The sequence below is a fragment of the Chrysochloris asiatica genome, unplaced genomic scaffold (genome assembly GCF_000296735.1).
Source record: "Chrysochloris asiatica unplaced genomic scaffold, ChrAsi1.0 scaffold00294, whole genome shotgun sequence".
Taxonomy (NCBI): domain Eukaryota; kingdom Metazoa; phylum Chordata; class Mammalia; order Afrosoricida; family Chrysochloridae; genus Chrysochloris; species Chrysochloris asiatica.
In genome coordinates, this window is record NW_006408812.1 from 1,517,953 (window position 1) to 1,538,701 (window position 20,749).

At 36.3% G+C, this 20,749-nt stretch overlaps 1 protein-coding gene across 2 annotated transcripts in view; it reads left to right on the top strand.

Moving 5' to 3' along the window:
• The window catches only part of UNC5C (unc-5 homolog C (C. elegans)), a 605,975-nt gene that overhangs the window by 324,755 nt on the left and 260,471 nt on the right, over positions 1 to 20,749 (top strand). For both annotated transcript variants that reach the window (XM_006874688.1, XM_006874687.1), the window contains exon 2: positions 19,034 to 19,255. In XM_006874688.1, coding sequence (XP_006874750.1) covers positions 19,034 to 19,255 — 222 coding nt within the window. The remainder of the gene's footprint in view (positions 1 to 19,033; positions 19,256 to 20,749) is intronic.

The following is a 20,749-nucleotide window of genomic DNA, read 5'->3' on the forward strand; positions in this document are numbered from 1 at the left end:
TCCAAATTCTGTTGGATCACCTTTCCTTAGCATGGGCACGTATATAGATCTGTACCAGTTGATTGGCCAAGTAGCTGTCCTGTCTTCCAAATTTCTTGGCATAGACGAGTGAACACACTCAGTGTTGAAACATTCATTTATTAAAAGTTCTCAGTTGGTATTCCATATATTCCTGGAGCCTTATTTTTTGCCATTGCCTTGCAGGCTGGACGTCTTTCTTTAATACTAAGATTTTTGATTATATACTACTTCCTTAAGTGGCTGAACACCAATTAATTCATTTTGGTACAGTGACTTCATATATTCCTTCCATCTTCTTTTGATGTTTCTTTCCTACGTTGTTAAATATTTTGCCTATAGAATCTGTCAATATTACAACTCCAGATTTAAATATTTTTCTTCAGTTCTTTTAGCTTGAGAATTGTCAAGAGTATATTCACTTTGGGTTTTTTTTTTTGGTCTTTGAACATTTAATTATAATACATTACTATGTCTTCTTGAGTCACTCTGTGCAGCCCATTTACTTCAAGACCAAATTTAGAGTCTCTCTGACATCCAGTTGGATTAGTGGTGGTGGTTGTGTACCATAGAGCTTGTCCTACATGGGGTTTCCAAGGCTGTAAATCTTTACAGGAGCAGAAAGTATCCCCTTTCTCCTACAGAGAAACTGGTAGATTCAAACTACTGCCCTTGCAGTTATTAGTACACTGCCCTTCCAGAGCTCCTTATATATTCTATACATTCCAGGATCTTTATGGACTTATGGAATACTGTACTGTTTAGGAATATTATTAATAAATTGTACCACAAAGTTTAAGGGCAAGTTTGTCACTCCAAATGCACTATACAGAGTTTATAATTTTTAGGCAGCCTCTCATACTGGAATGTTTAAATGATTCTATCTATTATACATTAAATCATATGGTCTTACTGTTGAGAGTAATTATATTTGTTGCTGCTGCTCTTAAGTGCCTCTGAGTCTGTTCCAACTCATGCTACCCTATCCCGAGGAGCGGCTGGTAGGTTTGAATTGCTTCACTTATGATTCATAATCCATTGTTGATCCTACAGCACCATTTAGTGTCTTCATTTTAAAGGTGAACATCATACTACAAAATCGAAATATTCTTGCTTTCAACTTTTCTTAATTTCCAATGTTATAAACTTAATTGTTATTTTTAATTCAGTTTATCTCCTTCACAGTCTCAGCCTAGTATTCTGATATCCTTGGTTTCTTTTACTTTTGGAAGCCTGAATGCTTTGAATTCAATCTTTTATGAAACAAAATTGGCACACTGCTAAAAAATCCTGGAAGCTATGTCCTTAATATTCTTAGTTCCATCATCAGGCATATATTTGAAAATTCCAATACTATAAGATAAAAACATATGCAGATTTTAGACAGTTATAGATTATATTCAGATAGTTTGAATCATCATAATACATACTTTATTATGGGATTACACATTTTTTTCATAGGTTTCAAACTAGTAATTTTATGTGGCTTCACTTGAATTGAAGAAAAGCTTTAGAGCCTTGTAGGTCTATGGTGCTGCTGAGTTACAGTAAGGAATACAAAAATGAATGAGACTCTCTACTTGCATTAAAGGATTTTTTACAATTGAATAGCAGGGAATGGTTTTATCCAGGAGGATTAAGAACAGATTTTTGAGTGTCATTGAGATAGACATTGAAGAATCAGTAGGAAATAAGTCATTTTGTGCAAAGCAAATATATGACAGTAGAAAAAGTAAAAATAAAATTGTATTTATGGAACACAGAATTACAAAATTTGAATTTGGTGGAAAGGTGATAAATAAGCTCAAAATTTTTATAATGGGGGCTGTATTATGTGGAATCCTCATAGTTTTCCAGAATAAGCTGCTCAGATTCTGCTTTCCATCTAGATGGGATTGAGAGTACAAAATCAGGTGCAGTGTAAATCAGAAATACAGTTCTTTAATACTGGCAATGAAAAAGAAGACTAGGGGTTGATTGTGAGAAAGATAATGTAGAGCTGAAATGGGCTGTATTTGCCATGGGTTAGAACTAAAGGGGAGATGAGATCTACAATTCTGGCTGTGAATGACTATGAGAAAGACAGGATACTCATGCATAGGGAGCTGACTGAAAAAGAGAAACTAGTTTTACAATGAAGATAAGTTCATCTGATGCTGATGCTTAGGAAACAGTGTTGGACCAAATAAATTTAGTTTCTGATCTCATGAAGCTTGGAGTTTGTTGTTATTGTTGGGTGCCACCGAGTCAGTTCCAACTCATAACAACATAAGCAAGTTAATAACAAAGATTACTTGAGACAGGGATAGATAATAAAATTGGGTCAAATAGAATGAAGTGTTCTTGAAGGGAGGCGTGAAGTTGAGATTGGTGGTCCAAGAAATTATTTTTGAGAAAGAGATATTTCTAACTGAATCTTAAATGGTAAAGAGAAGGGAAAACTTCCCTAAAGGAACAAAGAGAAAGTTCAAAAGGTTGGGAATGAATTTGGTGTGGTCAAAGATACAATACTAGTATACTTGCGTATAACACAGTGAGGAAAGAATAGGAGGGTAGGAAGTGAGAAATAGAAGCTGGTCTTTTTGACCTTGGTAGAGTCTGATTTAATTCTAGGTCAATGCAAAGGCAAAGAGTTTTACGAAGCAGAGGTCTGTGTGGAAGGTTGTGTGTGTGACATGATCTGATAATGGAAGCTAGTGCTGTGGATGAGATGCCCGAGGGAGAGACTAAAGGAGAGAATCTTGGTAAGTATCTGACTGTATTCAGGCAGCAAAGAAAGAGAAAGGTTGAAGAGGTAGGACATGAAGCAATATAGTGCTAATGCACAGGCCCCAAGAGAGGAGGAAGTTTCAAAAAGGAGAGAGTGTTGCAATGAAGCCAAGTGTCAAATTAGACCAAAAGGTTGATGAGGCTGAGGACTGAGATCACAGCTGTGTAATTAGATGTATAATACTGTCTCCCACTCACAAAATGGTTTAGATTCAACTTTGATTACTTAGTGAGAGTACATTTAGACAAAGGCTGTGTATACTCTTGATATATGGTATTAAAACTTGCATAGACAATAGAAATAATTTTGTAATGCGGAAACTGGATCTGTATTTATATACACTAAAAGAAGGCCTTTTAAAAAATTATATGTATTTCTATTTTATTTTATGCAAAGATATCTTCTAACATCTTGTGAGTTCTAGTAGTAGAGTAATTCCTATATAATTTTATCTTTTCTTATAACATTTCTTAAAAGCAAAGCAAAAATAAAACCCTGAAGTTCATCATTTACTAGACATTGGTTATGCAGAAGTGAATAAGCTAAGCATTCTTCCTATCCCTATCAACTTGCTGTCTAATGGGGAAGAAATTTAAACAAGGGGAGTAGACTACAAGTTGTCTCAAGGCAGTTCTGACTCACAGTGACCCTGCATAGGGTTGCCAATGAGCAGTTGGTGGATTTGAAACAGTACAACAGGAAATGATGAAACCTAAAATCCACTGCCATTGAGTTGATTTCTACTCATACCAATCCTGTGTAAGGTTTCTGAGGCTATAAATATTTATCAGAAAAGAAACTCCCCTTTTTTATCTTGTGGAGCAGCTGGTGGATTCAAACTGCTGACTTTGTAGTTAGCACCCAACACTCAACCCACTATGCCTCCCAGGCTTTTTAGAGTAGAGAGGTATTCAAATGAAAGACTGTTTAAAAGAATGTGTAAGAGTTGGAAAAGAGTTTGGGGAAGAAATTTTGGGGAGAGTGATGTGCTCACTTGGAAAGTCTATAGTCTCGTTATTTAATCAGGGAGTAAAATAGGTATTACTCAGGGAAACCTCAGTTCTGCAGTTATGACTTTTTAGCCATTTAAATCTAACCCATTGAAATGATTACTTAAAATGAACTCATTATGGACTTTAATCACATCTACAAAATACCTACAGACCTACACCTAGTCAAGTAGACACATAAAAGTCAAGTAGAGCATAAAAGTAAGTTTTCCAAGAAAGGGGTAAGCATGTGCCACCTGAATAGATTATAATATTGAATATAACATTAAACTTGATGATTTTTAGTAGAGTGTTCTCTAAGTCCTTCTTGCTAAATAACTAGCAAAGATTAGTCTAAATTTGTATTGTCTCGTTTACTTTTCTGTAATTGTTTAATTTCTATACTATTGCTCTAAATCATATTTTTTTATGCTTGAGGTTTCTGAAGTTCATAAAAGTAAATAATTTGTGACTCTAACCATTTATAAAGAGTAGGAAAATAGTAGGATGTTTCCTTAATTCACTTATGTAAGTCTACACATGTAAGCAAACATTCCTAATATCGTAAAATTAAATGAAAGATAAATATTAATGAATAAAAGTGAAAATTAAATTTAAAGTCAAATATGTTTATATAACTTATATTACAGATAAGTTGTTTAAAATGTCATTATTAATGCATATTCTCAGGAATTTAATTTCTACCTCATGATTTACTTTGATAGAAAAAAGGACTTCATTGAAAGATAAAATGTAACTTCAACTATAAGCAACTAGAACAGTTGTGGTATATAGAAGTCAATAGACAATTTTTTTCTTTTTTAGCAACATGTGAGAAAGACAGTAAACTATGTTATTTCAAAGTCAGCGGTCACAAAAATGAGAAAATTAGGGCAATAGAAAATAAAAGAAAAATGAAGTAAAGGCAGGCAGAATGAAATACATTCTACCGAGTTGGAAGTAAGATGGTGTTCAAACACTGGCTTTCATGGAGGAAGGTTTTTGTAAAGTGAGGCTTTATGAAGTCAGAGTCATTGGCACTGTAGGATCAGCACTGGACTGCTAACTACAAGGTCGGTGGTTCAAACTCACCAGATTCTCTTTGGAAACCCAATACATGGTCACTATGAACCGGAACTGACTCAGTGACCCATAACAATAACAAGTCATTGATTTGGAAAGGTTTATTTTAGTGAAGAAATGTGTGGCTTTTCGAGGTTAAGTAATATGATGTAAAAAGGTTTACTTGATTTCTCTGTATCTTAATATGATTTCAACATTAAAAACAAAACACTCAAAAACAAATTATATTCATAATCCTAGCTTTTGAGAAATATACATCACGAAAAACTTAAATTTCCAAAAGTCCTCCAATTTTTCCTAATGGTGATTGTGGTTAGCTGTCATCAGCTTGATTCTGATACATCGTGGCCAACTTATTAAAGCAAAATGCAGCACTCTGTATCCTATGCCCTTTCATAATAATTGCTGTGTAAGCCCATTTTTGTAGCTATTGTATAAATTCATCTTGTTGAAGGTTTTCCTCTTTTTCACTGATCATCTACTTTATCAAGCATTATCTCATTCTCCAGGTGCTGTCCCTCCTGATAACATATCAAAAGTATGTGAGATCCAGGGTTTACAGTGACTGATTTTTCAGAAGTAGATTCCCAGACATTTCTTCCTAGGTACCTCCAGATTGACTTGAACCTCCAATCTTTTTGTTAGTGGCTGGGGAGGGATGATTTTAAAAAGAAGAAGAAAAAAAAGGTTAAGAAGCATTACTCTGGAACAAGCTATCCATTGAGTCTACTTGGTAGATAACTGCCCAGTCATTGATACTATGACGTCCAGTGGCCAAACAGATGTCACCCCTTCCCACCTTCCCAAGTGTATCCATGACTGCCTGCAACAGGCTCACTCATTCCCTTGTTTAAAATGCAGATCCCAGAGGCCCACTCAGCACTGCTGACCAGGAATCTTATAGATGAGTTCCTGGAATCTTTCCAGATCCTAATCTTTCCCTGGCTGCTCTTCTGTGGAGTCCAAGGACAACCTGTCCAGGGTGCCACCACATTTTCTGTGAGGACTAGGGGCTGGGAAGAGGCTGCTGGCTGCAACCCAGATAATGGGACCATTGGAACTTCAGCCAACTCATTCATTTGGGTGAGGAGAGGCGGTATGGACGTTTTCTGATTATATCTGTTTACACCTTACCTGTTGTGATACAATACAGTCATTTCCTGTGGGGGTGGGGAAGTATGTGAGATCAAGTCTTGCCATCTTCACTTCTAAGAAACATTCTTGCCATATTTCTTCTAAGACAGCTTTTCTTGTTCTTCTGGCAATCCATGCTGTACTCAATACACTTCACTAACACCATAATACAAAGGCATCTGTTTTTCTTAGGTCTAACTTATCAATGTCCAGTTTTCTTATGCATATAAGGCAATTGAAAAGACTATGGCTTGGGTCAAGTAGACCTTCATCTTTAAAATGACATCTTTGCCTTTGAACATTCTAGAGAGGTCTTTTGCAGCACATTTGTCCATTTCTTGAATGCTGCTTCCATGGATGTTGATTAGGGAATCAAGTAAAAAGAAATTCATGACATCTTCCATACTTGCTTCATGTATCATTATGTTGTTTATTAGTCTTCTTGTGAGGACTTTCTTTATATTGAGGTGAAACATGGCATGAAGGCCTTATCTGACTTCCTCTGGTTTCACAAGGAGGGAGGAGGAGAATTGCTATCTTGAGCCTGAGGCGGATCCCTATGACAGGAACCTCAGACATGCCTCCAACCTTCCATCCTTCTCTACCCCATTCTGACACTAACCATCCCTCTCACAGCATTGTACTTCTCTGTTGAGTTGGATAATTCATTGCAGTGGCCACACAAAACCCACAGACAATATTAACAATTATGGCAGTTATCAGGGAAGTTAGCAGCATATAATTCAGGATCAGAAACAGCTCAGGATCAAACAGTTCTCTTGTCAGGAGTGCCTCTCCTCAGCCATACTATAGATAGGCTTTGATTTTGTTCTCAGCTTCTCAGCCACCTGGTCCTTGGCCTCTGCTCTATTAAGTTTTGTTGTTGTTGTTAGATGCCATCAAGTTGGTACCAATTCATAGCGACCGTATGCACAGCAGAACGAAACACTGCCTGATCCTGGGCCAACCTCACTACTGTTGCCACACTTGAGTCCATCGATGCTGCTACTTGACCAGTCTATCTCGTTGGGGTTCTTCCTCTTTTTCTCTGACCCTCCACCTTACCAAAAATGATATCCTTCTCCAGCAACTGGCCCCTCCTAACAATATGTCCAAAGTATGAGAGACGAAGTTTGGCTATCTTGGCATCCAAGGAGCACTCTGGCTGCACTTCTTCCAAATGGATCTGTTGGTTCTTTTGGTGACCCATGGCACTTTCAATATTCTCCTCCAACACCATAACTCAAAAGCATCAGTTATTCTACCATCTTCCTTATTCACTGTCCAGCTATCACATGCGTCTGAGGTTATTGAAAATACCATGGCTTGGGTCAGGCACGCCTTAGTCTTCAAGTTGCCTAAAGTCTCTCACTTTTACTTGTTCCTTAGGCAAGGTGGCCCTCTGCTGTTGTCTCTGTGCCTCTGCCGCCTCCTCTGCTACTGCCACTACTCCTCCAAACAGCGATCTCGTGGTCTACTTGAGGCCCTTCTTGCTTGATGGTCTTGAAAGCCTCTGTTTCTGTTCCTCTAAACCTAGTGGGATGGCAAAACAAACCAATCCCCTCAATAAAGTCCCACTGGTGTGGTGCTGTGGGCTAATGCGTCAGACTGTAAAGTCATTTGAACTACAAGGTTGGTGGTTCAAGCTTACCACCTGCTCCTTCAAAACCCTATACAGAGTCGCAATGGGTCAGAATCAACTCAACAGCACTTAACAACAACAACAAACTTACACAGCAGTCTTGGTGTGCTGGAATGCAAAGTTGGTATGAACCACAAAGTTGGTAGTCCAAACTCACCAGTCACTCCTTGCAAACCCTGTATAGGGTCCCTATAGGTCAGAATCAACTCGGCAGCACTTAACAGCAACAACAAAGTTACAAAGAAAGAAGAGACATAATACATATATTCACTGTAAAACATAAGTCTTTGAGCTTCTTCAGTATGTGTTCCAAGTCCTCTTTCCTTTCAGTAAGCAAGGTGTGTCGTTTGCATATCACACAGTTAATGGTTTTTCTTCCAATCCTGCTGCCATATTCTTCTTTCAAATAATAGAGCTTCTCAGGCTATTTGGTCAGCATTCAGTTTGATAAGTATGCTGAAAGCGAACAATTCTGACAAACACCTTTCCTGATTTTAAAACAGGCAGTAGTACCTCCTATTCTGTTTCAATGACTGCCTCTTAATGTACATACAGGTACGAGTACCTACAGGAGAAGCAGTTCAAACTATCCCGGAATTCTTTGAAATGTTATGCATAATTTGTTATGATCCTCTCAGTCTAATGTCCTCAGAGTGTCAATAAAACCAGGATACATCTTTCTGGTGTTTTCTTCTTTCAGCTAAGATCCATCTGAATCATCAATGATATCCCTAAATCCTGTTTGAATAATTGGCAGTCCCCTAACCATGTACTGTTGCAAATCTTTTTTTAATTATCTTCAGCAAAAGGTTATTTGTTTGATAGGTATAATTTTATTTGATCATGTCTGCATTTAGTTGAAACACCTCTCTCTGGAATGGACATGTGCAGATCTCTTCCAGTTGACTGCCCAGGTCTGTATTTCTTGGATTCCAATGTTGAGTGAGGGCTTCAAATGTTGCATCCATTTGTTGAAGTATCTTACTGATACTCCATCAATTTCTCAAGCCTTGTTTTTACACCAGTGCTTTCAACCCAACTTGGGCTTCTTCTTTCAATTCCATTTGTTCATAAACATATGCTACCTCCCCAAATGGTAGAATATCGATCAATTATTTTTGCTACAGTGACTCAGTATATTACTCTCATTTGTATTTGATGACTTCTATTGAAGACCACAAGGAGTTCTGGTAGTGTAACAGTTATGAACCGGGCTGCTAGCCTCAAGGTTGGCAATTTGAAACTACCAGCCATTCCACAGGAGAAAGATGAGGTTTTCTGCTTCCGTAAAGATTTACAGCTTTGGAAACCCTGTGCAGGGTCACTATGACTTGGAACTGACTCCACAGTACAACAACAACAACAACAACAACAACAACAATGGAAGACCACAGAAGAATTGACGCTTTTGAGGTATGGTGTTGGAGGAGAATATTAAAAGTACCATGGGTTGCTAAAAGAAGAAACAGATCTGTATTAGAAGAAGGGCAGCCAGAGTGCTCCTTGGATGGCCAAACTTCACCTATTATACTTTGGACATATTGTCAGGAAGGACTAGTCATTAGAGAAGGATATCATGTTTGGTAAGGTGGAGGGTCAAAGAAAAAGAGGAAGACCCCTATCAAGATGAATTGGCCAAATGGCAGCATCAATGGGCTCAAGCGTGGCAACAATTGTGAGGTTGGCCCAGGATCGGGCAGTGTTTCATTCTGTTGTGCATAGGGTCACTATGAGTCTGTACCAACATGATGGCACCTAACAACAACAATGGCATTCATTAAGGAGTCCTGGTGTGGCACTGCAGGTTAATGCACAAGACTACAAGGATGGTTTGAACTGCTTCTCCTAAACCCTATACAGGTTCACTATTATTCGAAACAGACTTGATGGCACTTAACAACAACAACAACATGATATTAATTATGTTGTGCATGGTGGTGGTGGTGGTTATGTGCCAGTGGAGTCAATTCCTACTCATAGTGAACCTGTACAGGGTTTCCGAGGCTATAAATCTTTAAGGGAGCAGAAAGCCTCATCTTTCTCCCGCGGAACAGCTGGTAGTTTCAAACTGCTGAATATTGTGCATAGAATCCTTAAATACTGCAACTCAAGGCTTGAACATTTGTTTTGTGTGTATGTTTTTGTTTCAGCTTGAGAAATGCCTAGTTAGTTCTTTCCCTTTGGTTTTCTAATTTCCTGCCTTTGCATATTTCATTATAACATTTTACTTTGTCTTATTGAGCTATCCTTTAAAATCAATTGTTCAGCTCTTTTACTTCATCATTTCTTCCATTTGTTATAGCTATTCTACATTCAATAGCAAGTTGAGTCTCTTCTGACATCGTTTTTTATCTTTTCTTTTTTTCTTGTCTTTTTAATGATCTATTGTTTTATTTGTGTATGATGAACTTGGTGTCATTAAATGCTCAATGTGTCATCTCTATTCTTGAGATAATCTGTGAATCCAAATAGTTTATACTCAATGTCTTGCTTTGGATTATTTGGACTTGTTTTGATTTCCTTTAGTTTCAACCTGAGCTTGCATATAAGCAACTGATAATCTGTTCTGCAGTCAGACTTGTTCTGATGATGATATTGCGCTTCTCCATGGTCAATTTCCATAGATGAAGTTAATTTGATTCCTTTGTATTTCATCTTGGTAAGGTCCACTATGTACAAATTACCTGTTAGTTGTTGAGAAAAGGTATTTCAAATGAATTGGTCAATGGTCTTGCAATGTTCTATCATATGTCCACTAGTCTTGTTTCTGCCATATTTTCCAACTACTGATCTTTTTCTTTGTTGCCAGCTTTCTCTTTCAAATCACCAGCAATTGTCAATGCATGCTAATTGCATGTTTGATCAATTTCAGACTGCAGAAGGTAGTAAAAATCTTCAGTTTCTTCACTTTTGGCATTAGTAAATGGTGCATAAATTTAAATATTAGTCATATTAACTTGTCTTTTTTTTTTTAATGCTTTATTGTGAATTATGTGATAGTTTACATGGGAGAACATTAGTTTTATATTCATCCTATCATGTATCGCTTCATTGCTATGGTTACAGTCTCTTCCAGCCATGATCAACCAACCAAAGGGTATACACTACAAGCCTGCCCACCGGTTGTGAGCACACAGCCCGTCTCCCTCTCTGTGTCTAAAGTCCCCAACTGCTCCATCTCTCCACATCATTGTCTCTTCCTCCATCTCTGGCATCACTGCTTCTCTGGGTAGGGTCCCGCTCTCTGCTCTTCTCCCTTAATGGTCCAAGGGCACTCTGCTCCTAGACTGAAAAGTTAATCACTCCCCTCTTTGCTACAAAATGTCTACCTTTACATTTCCAACCCTCACAATCAGTCCTGATAACAATTAATCACTATTGTATCACATAACTTGACTTTCTTGAGATCTACTCTTCTCCAGTTGTATTTTGAGTGCCTTTCCACCTGAGGGGTTCACCTTCTGGCACTATAGCAGACAATGTTCTGATGTGGTTTTCAATGGCCATTTGTTTTCTTCCTAAGTAGATTGTCAGGCCATTCTTATCAGCCTGTCTTGGTCTGGAATTCTACTGAAAGGTTTCACCATGCATGATCCTGCTGATATGTGAAATATTGGTGGCATGGTTTCCCACATCACAACAAGAAAGTCTCCAAAATATGAGAAACTGATCGACAAGTAATGACTGCTGTTTTGATGCATTGGATTCTAAGCATTTTCTTATACTTCTTGTGATCTGTTGACACAGCCATTAACTTACTTGTTCTCATACAAACAGGGATCATTTTCTTCTTCTTTTTTTAAAAATGACATAATAAATGCAACACAAAATGGTCACCAAATTACTTTTCTTTTTCTTCATGTATTATGGATATCCTTCAAGATTAACACGAACAAATCTACCTCATTATTTTTATTGGCAAACAATGTTCTTTTTGATAGATTTGTCATAAATTAGTCTTTCTCCTGTTGATGGATATTTCAGTTTTTCTCAAATTATTTTAGACACAATGCTACCGTGAACATGTTTGTACATATTAAAGCCACTATGTCTACAACATGAATTCGAAAAAGTGAGATTTTGTCTTTGCAGAGATTTAATTGCAAGTCATACTATCAAATGCTTTCTACTAAAACATCAGTTTATATTCTAACCAGTATGCCTTTCCTCAACATTTCAATATATTAGTTAAGCTGATTAGCAAAAAGCAGTATATTACCTTACGTTACCTTCTATCTACTAAATTATTTAAGAAGGACATGAATGTGCTTTTGAAAATCTCTTTTAAACATATGATATTATAGAGAATATAGGCAGGAAACCACTTTGTAGGATTTAAAAATAGTCAAAGTCATAGATTGTGAAAACTTAAACTGAGGCAGTGGTTGGTTGGTGGTTGTGTGCCATCAATTGGTTCTGACTCATAGAGATACCATATAGTGTTTCCAAAGTTGTATATCTTTAAGGGAGCAGAAAGCTGAGGCAGTAAAAGATGTTTATTTCAGCATATCAAAGAACTGGCCAACTTTATTTCCTAATTAATAGCATGGTTAGGCAAGTATTTCTTCAAAAGCAAAATAAAAATACACAAGCTTTTTTTTCTTTTGAAGTTAGAAATCATTCAATACCTCCAAATGGTGAAATGTAGTTGAAGCATTATTCAACTACTGAAATTTAAATGATGAATCTATTAATGTGTTGCTTGAAATATAGTCCATAGTCATTGTCTTCCAAAGAATATTTTAATCAAAATATTAAAAATAAGCTGGGAGCTCATTCAAATAGTTAATTTCAGCTGCCTTTTGTTGTAATATATCATGAATTATCTTTCTGATGGATGGGTAGCCAAATGCAGATAAAATTAGCTTTGCAGTCATTCATTTTAAATTGCTCTTGAATCATTTGGAAGTAAATTCTATTTCAGAAGAATACGCTTCAGGTCTCAGACAAAGAGATAATGGTCCTATATTTTATGATATAAGCAATAATAGTTTAAGTCTTATGATTCAGAAATATAGAAACTTATGTATTAAGTTGATGAAAATTAAGGCTTGATATATAACAATAAAACCAGCACCCTACTTCTTACTGATTGATGTTCATAGCATAATGTTTTCCTGTCAAGTATTAGGTAGAATGAATGTCTATAAAAATAATACATGGTGCAAAGATTTCTTTTCTTGTATATCAAAGAAAAAAAAATCAAAATGGTTCTATAAGATAACAGGAAAAGTGTGCTTTCTTTGAAGTGGAAATCTCAAAGGAAATACTGAGATTTACCTGATATTAAGATAAAAACAGCACTACTGTTGAAATATGAGTATTGAGCAGTGATAGAAATTGGAAAATTAGTCCATGTAAGAGGAAGGTAAAATGAATAATAGTGTTGTAGTTGAATCAAAAAGGCAATTACAGCTTTAAGTAAATGCTGAATTCAACATACAGACTAGAAGCATGTTTGGAAATTTTGCTTTATCCATTTGGATAAACTGCATAGAGAAAATTTGTTCAGCAATTTAATTAATCGAGCTCTTTTTACAAAATAGTATAATACAGTCAATATCAGCAGCTGGCATCTCTATTTATACAAAATATAACCATTTAGAAAAATATGAAATGTTACCAAAAAATAGATACACAGTCTGAAATTGCAGTTCACAGATTGAGTTCCTGTTATCACCCTGAAGACTTCAGAAAAAAAGCTTCAGATATTTATATTAAGAAATAAAGTGGTAAGGAGATGTTCTCACTGATCTCCCTAGTGAGAAATCAAATTGTTCTTTTATAGCTTTAAGTTTTGAGGCATGAACTTAAAAGTAGCAGAAAACTGAGTTATGTATATTGTATGTGTGTATATATATATATATATATATATATATATATATATATATATATACTATGAACTGAACTCAGTAAATAGTCTACCAGTGTAAGGTAGTATTTCAAACTTTCTTATCTTCAAGTATTAAACATTTCTCTAGTGCCCTCAGTATTGCAGAGATATTACTTGTTCAGGATCAGGCCCATAGACGCGAACTGGAGTACATCCTAAGGGAAAGCTTCAAACAGATACAATTGTACATTGTCACTTGCACACCACTACAAAACATTTGCTTAGAGGATTGATTGCAGTTGGACAGACATTCTCTGGCTAGACAACGAAGTCTTCTTTAAGAACACATCTGTTATTGTTGTTAAGTGTCATAAAGTCAATTCTGACTCTTGGAAACACCATGTAAGGTTTTCAAGGAGTAGCTGGTGTTTTTGAACCACCAATCATGCGGTTAGCACTCCATTGCTGATTTTACAGCACCACACTAGGACTACAGAACACATCTAATCATCATAAAAAGCTGGGAAATTCAAAGGAGTTCCCAAATGAGTAACCATTCATAAAGATGTAATTTCATACCTCAGATTTTTCACAAAGAGGGATACTAAATTACCTGATGTTTGTAGACAGAATTGTTTCATGTGTCATGCAGTCAAAAGGACCTATTTTTTGGTTTCATTTTTGATTTCTTAATAAAATTTTAATAAAATTTCTTTGATTTCTTAATAAAATTTTAACAAGTGGTCTGCATTTATATTGTGCACTGTACCCCACAAATTTTATGTTGTTGTTGTTGTTGTTAAGTGCCATCGAGTCGGGTCCGACCCATAGCGACCCTGTACAGGGTTTCCGAGGGTGTAAATCTTTACGGGAGTAGAAAGCCTCATCTTTCTCCCGCGGAGCGGCTGGTAGTTTCGAACCGCTGACCTTAAGGTTCGCAGCCCGATTCGTAACCACTACGCTACCAGAGCTCCTTATAGGGACTCTTATTTGTAGATAAGGCTGTTGCTGTGACATGTTATCCTTGAGGCACTATAAATTCTAAAATGTCTTATTAATCTTTTAGAAATGTTCAAAGTTGTCATTGGTATAATATTCAAGCTTTCATAAGATTTTTACTGACTTCCTCTATTGTGCCTGTGAGTCACTGGCATCTCAATGGTAGAATTCTTCCCTTTCATGGGTGAGACTCAGGTTCATTCCCAGCCATTGTACCTCATGGGCAACCACCACCCACCTGCCGGTGAAGCTTGTGCATTGCTATGATGCTGAACAGGTTTCAGTGAAGTATCAGGACAAAGAGGGACTAGCAAGAAAGACCTGGCTAACTACTTACAAAATATCAGCTAATCAGAACCCTTTGACTCACAAAGGCCCAATCTTCAACTGAAAATGGGGATGGTACAGAAACTAGCAGTATTTCATTCCATTGTACATATGTTTGTCATAAGTCAAGGGACATTTCAATGCATGCTAAAACAATAATAACAATGTGTCTGGTACTATGCTAAACTTTAAGAATTTAAACATGAAAATGACTGTCCCCATATTCAAAGAGCTCTCATTCTAGTGGTAAGCACTTGCTATCTACATATTTCTACTTCTTTGAAAATTAGTAATAGTTGGGTAAAGCTGGTTATACCTAAACTGCAGAGTAAAATCCTTAGTATATGCCAGAAATAAATGCATGGTGCATAGTAAACCAATGTTCATGTAGAGTAAGTGGTACTCACAGGTGATCAGTTGCATACATGCAAATGTAGCAAAAATTAAGATTCAAGTAATCAGATGCTATCCTTTATTATTCTGATTAAAAAGAATGGACTTGTGTGTTTGATTTTCAAAACAAAGCAGAAAAGAAGATTTTAAAGTAAATTTTAATAAAAAGACAATTCCTAAAATATTTCCCTATCTGCCTTTTTATCTTGACTAAGCATCAGGAAGTGTTCTCTCATTATGTGTAACTTCTATGATGAGTGAAGTTCTGTCACATTGGTTCTGACCCATAGCGACTCTGTATAGGGTTTTCAAGGATCAGCTGGTGAGCTTGAACCACTGGCCTTGCAGTTCAAACGGCTTTGCAGTCTGGCGCATTTAACCAACATGGTAGGAGAGTTATTATCTGGGCCATCTTCTATGTTTGGGCCTGATAGCCAGTCCATCTGTTGCAAATGAAGAAAGGAAGAACTACACAACAACAACCTATGAGTCTCTCAAAATCAGCCCACTTACATTTTGTCATAGCTCCATGGTGACGCAGGATAATGCACTGGACTGTGAAGTCAGTTTGAACCACAAGGTGTTGGTAGTTCAAACACATCAGCCACTCTTCAGAAACCCTATACAGGGTCAAACCAACTCGACAGTACTTAAAAACAATAACAACATCCCATATCTAACTATACATATTTTTTTGACTCTTAAAAATTACCTGTAATAATGCCATTATCAACACCTCAATTGAGTATTAGAATTACATAAACATTTACAGCCTCACAAATCCTATATAGAGTTGCTATGAGTCAGAACCAACCCAGCGGCAATTAGCAATAGCAACATGAATATACATGTATATACATGTATAAGCATACATGCAAAGAAACACTAGATTTACAAAATGAAGCATACACAAGTTGCATTTTATTTAGCAAATGCCTTGAAAAAACAAATACTGGTATGAAACCTCAAAAGAATCTATTTATATTTTGATAAATTATTTTTTGATAAACCAACTGGATTTATTTATTTCTCTTGTAGTAATCTTGTTTTACAATTCAAAACTAAAGAAGTATAATATTAGTTTGTCCATACGTTTTAAAGACACATTATTAAAACATTACTACTTTTATTTTCTTCAGCATTTAATAGAGCCCCTTTGATTTTAAAATACAATATCTGTGACTCTCTTACTTTCTATTAGTCTCCCCAGTAGTTTACAATTAAATAACCAGAAATATGAGAAGAATATATCCTTTGACAAGACAGGATAGTAATCAATGCTAGTGTCTCTTTGTAAACTCTTTCAGTAGGATGTGAATGTAAAGTAGTTTGCTGTATTCTTGAATAAGGTAAATGGTCTGCAGTCAGCTGACAACTTGCATTCATTATTCCTTCTAAAGAAACAAGTTTCGCTTTCTAAGGCTTTCTAGACTTCACACTCTTAGTTATGAATCATATATAGACATCTTTGTATTAACATACACCAATGTTAAGACTATCTAGTTGACCCTGTGCCTTCATGAATAGTAATTAACAACCATCTCTGACCTGTGGGATTTCATGTTTGAAATTTTGTGAAGCTTTATTAAGTATCAACAGTGTCCATTGCTGCATATAACAGTAAGTACATCAGAAGAAAAGTATTGGATAAGGCCTTCAAGACTTCCATTTTGTGTGGATGGCCCTGTCAATAGCTCAGTTCTCCATCCCTCTGCCTTTCTGGACTACATTATACAAGCAGTCTTGAGTGTTCTTGCATATTGACTTAAAGACACTGAAATTGATAGAAACAAGGTTATTCTTTAATAAACTGACAGTCTGGTCCTTGGCGTTCAGCAATAGAAAAACTAGAAATGATGCCCTGCCAGAAGAAAGAAAGTTAACGAGGTACAGTGAGAAAGAACCCAATCAACAGGAAACACTAGTTAGCTTCGCCTGTCAGGAATTTACAGTTGTAGGTTTGAAAGCTAGTTTTGTCTGTGATGTAAGTGGAAACAATTTTCACTACAAAACAGAAATACAAAACTATTTACAGTATCCCATAACCTATATGAAAAAACTCCCACACCAGGTTTATTAATGAACTCATGTCTGCTTCATGAATGGCTATTTCCCAATACAACTGAAAGAGAGAATGAAATGAGCAACGTTTCATAAATACCAATGCTACATCTTATATTTACTACTGAATATATGCTGAACAGGTGTTCTGATATGGTGCAGTAGGGTAAGCACTAGACTGCTAACCACAAGATCAGTGGTTCAAACCTACCAGCTGCTCCTTTGAAACTCTAGGAATTGGAACCTACTGGAGGGCACTAACCAACAATAATAACATATACTGAACATATGATGCTCCTGTGGGCTAGGGACTAAGTGGCTAACCCCCAAGGTTTGCTGTTCAATACACCAGAGGTTCCATGGAAGAAGAATGAAGCTTTCTGCGCCTGTAAAGATTTTCAGTCTAGGAAACCCTATATGAGGTTGCATTGTCAGAATCAGCTCAATGACAATGGCATTTTGGGGGATTTTTTTGTGTATAAAATGGTAAATTTTGACCACAGAGTTTTAATCTCTCATATTAGCCTAGAGTACTTAATTGATTTAAGAATTAATAATAGTTTAGTTCTCTTCTATTCCGCATTGTTTTTATATTACTCATAGGAAGAATATTTGAAAGTACCTTCTTACCTAGACTTTTGTCAAGCACAGCTGGAGACTTTGTAGGTTTGGAGGCTTTATTTTTATCTGAAATCATGCAGAATGCAAAGTTAAAGGAAAACATACCTCAAAGTGTGCAAATATCTCAAGTGGTTTTATTTATTCAGTGATGCTGGAAGAGCAGGGTGGGAGCAGTAAATTTGATAATTTTCAGCGCAACATAAAATGAGGTTATTATTCATGCTAACACTCAGTAATATGCTAATGAAGATAAGTTTGACTAGTCAGAACACCATCTGAAATTTGAGATATAATTTCAAAAGATGACTGAACAACATTACTAAACTTTGGTCTTCACTAGAAGGAGCCCAAGTGGCTCAATGGTTCAGTTCTTGACTATTAACTGAAAAGTTAGTGATTCAAACGCACCCAGTAGAAAAAAAATCCCTAGAGATCTGCTGTCATAAAGATTACAGCCTAGAAACACCTATGGGAAGGTCTACTCTGACACACGGGGTTGTTCTGGGTCAAAACTGACACCACCCAATAAGAGCAGGTTACATGATGGTATTGGCTGATGTGCTGTTATTTATCTGTTGTCCCAGTGTTTAGCATAATTCTGAGCTTAATATGAATTCAACTTTGGTTGAATGAATGGATGGATATTTCATACAGTGACATCTTTTGAAATTATAATTGATTTGAATTTGAACTTAGAGATGCTTAATTCAAGTTTCTGGTCTTCCTATTCAGTTCCTTACAAAAAAATGTAAGGTTTACTTATGAGCTTTAGGCTTTTAAAATAAATATTTGTAATGAAGTTGCTTTTTCTTTAGCCTGTTGTCAAGAGAAGTGCTGCGTAGTGGGACATAAAGCCATATATTGAAAAGATGAAAATGTCTAGTGGAGTCAAATCCCTGTTCTGTTATTTCATAGATGTGTGCTCAGGACAAGACCTTTGTCCTCCCTGACATTCCATTTTGTTCTGGGTATAAATGATAATAAGAATACCCAATCCTTAATTGGGTTCATGTATTTGATGGACCTGCCAGCAATGGGATATAGCAGACACTCAGATGACTTCATTTGTTCATTTATAAGTCATGATTTTTCAATCAGAAGCAAATGAAAGACAAACTGTCACAATGTTTTGACCATTTTCCACTTTCTTCTTGTTTTACTAGATGATGACTTTTTTCATGAACTCCCTGAAACCTTTCCATCTGATCCACCTGAGCCCCTGCCACATTTCCTTATTGAGCCAGAAGAAGCTTACATTGTGAAGAATAAGCCTGTGAACCTATATTGTAAAGCCAGCCCTGCCACCCAGATCTACTTCAAGTGTAACAGTGAATGGGTTCATCAAAAGGACCACATAGTAGATGAGAGAGTAGATGAAACCTCTGGTGAGTTTTCCTTTACATTTGGATTACTGTTCAAGATTTACTTACTCACTGCTTTAGCATGGTGGCCTATTGCTTATTCAACTGGTAAATTGAAAATTGTGTTTTCTTCCTCCAGGAATCTTTGAAAAATAAGTTTGGCTAAGATTTGGTAAACTCATTCCATGAATTTCAAAGTAAAATGTGATGACTAAAATTTGACTTGATTCCTGTTGGACTACATGGAATTAAAAACATGATTCATGATTAGATAAACTAGAATGAATAGACTGAATTCATATAAAATGCTCTAAAAATAGATACTCTTGAATTTCACTAGTGGGGTAGCTGATGTCATAAGTAAATACCCTGAGATCTGAGAAGCATGATCAACCAAAGATTAATTGTTCTTATTCACATCACTGTCAAAATGTCAATCTATTTACATCATTTACCCTTATGCTTTCTTAAAGAATTTGTAAGCAGTACAGATTCAAAGCACCCTTTACTTTTAACGTACATTTAAAAATGAATCTTAGTTACCTAATCCTGATCTGTCCCCTTATCTGATGGAGGGCAGGGGTAGTATGGGTTGCAAGGGAAGTGAAGAAGTGGTAACTATATCTTCTGCATATGTTTTCACCTTCTACTTGGGTCTTAACCAGATTGTCCTTGACCCTGGTATGGCTAAAATTTCTGACTGTATTACTCTGTAAATATAATGCTTAAAAGTAAGATACCAATGAACTCTATTTTAATAATTTGGGAGATTTAGATTGACTATGACAGAGACTTTCTTTCTTTCTTTTAACATTTTCGTCCTTCTTTTCTTTTAATCACTACTTCCTTTTTTTAAAGTTTTTATTGTGAATTGAGTGAAAGTTTATAGGGCAGATCATCAGTTTTACATTTAAAAAATCATACAACTTTTTTCAGTACAATGGTTATAATCCCCTCCATGTACCATCAGTTAAACTTATTTCTCTCTATTCATTTTAGTTATTTTCTTTCTTTCTTTCTTTCTTTTTTTTTTTTTAACACTCAGGCATATATAATAATTTACACCACCAAAGAGCACATTCTGCAAGTCTGCCTCCTGGCTGCCAGCTCTCAGTCCTCTCTTTCAATGAATCGGGGTCCTCAGCTGCTCCTATCTCCATGACCCCATCTCTGCCTCCATCTCTGGTGTCGCTGCTTATCTGGATAAGGTCCCTCATTCCACTTGTGCTCTTCTCCCTTGATGGTCCTAAGGTCCTCTCTTTCTGGACTATAAGTTTAACTATTCCCATGTTTTCATTACAAAACTTCTACCTTTACAATTGTGACAGTCACAATTAATTATGATAACAATTACTCACTATTGAATCATAAGAGTCTTATCCCCATCTCTTTTTACCAGCCCAATCTAAACAAGATGAAAACTATTCAGCAGGGACCCTATCTTCCCTCACACACTAAACTAAACTCCCTCGTGAAACTTTAAAAGCCAGTCACTTCGTGCCTTTAACACCCTTTCAA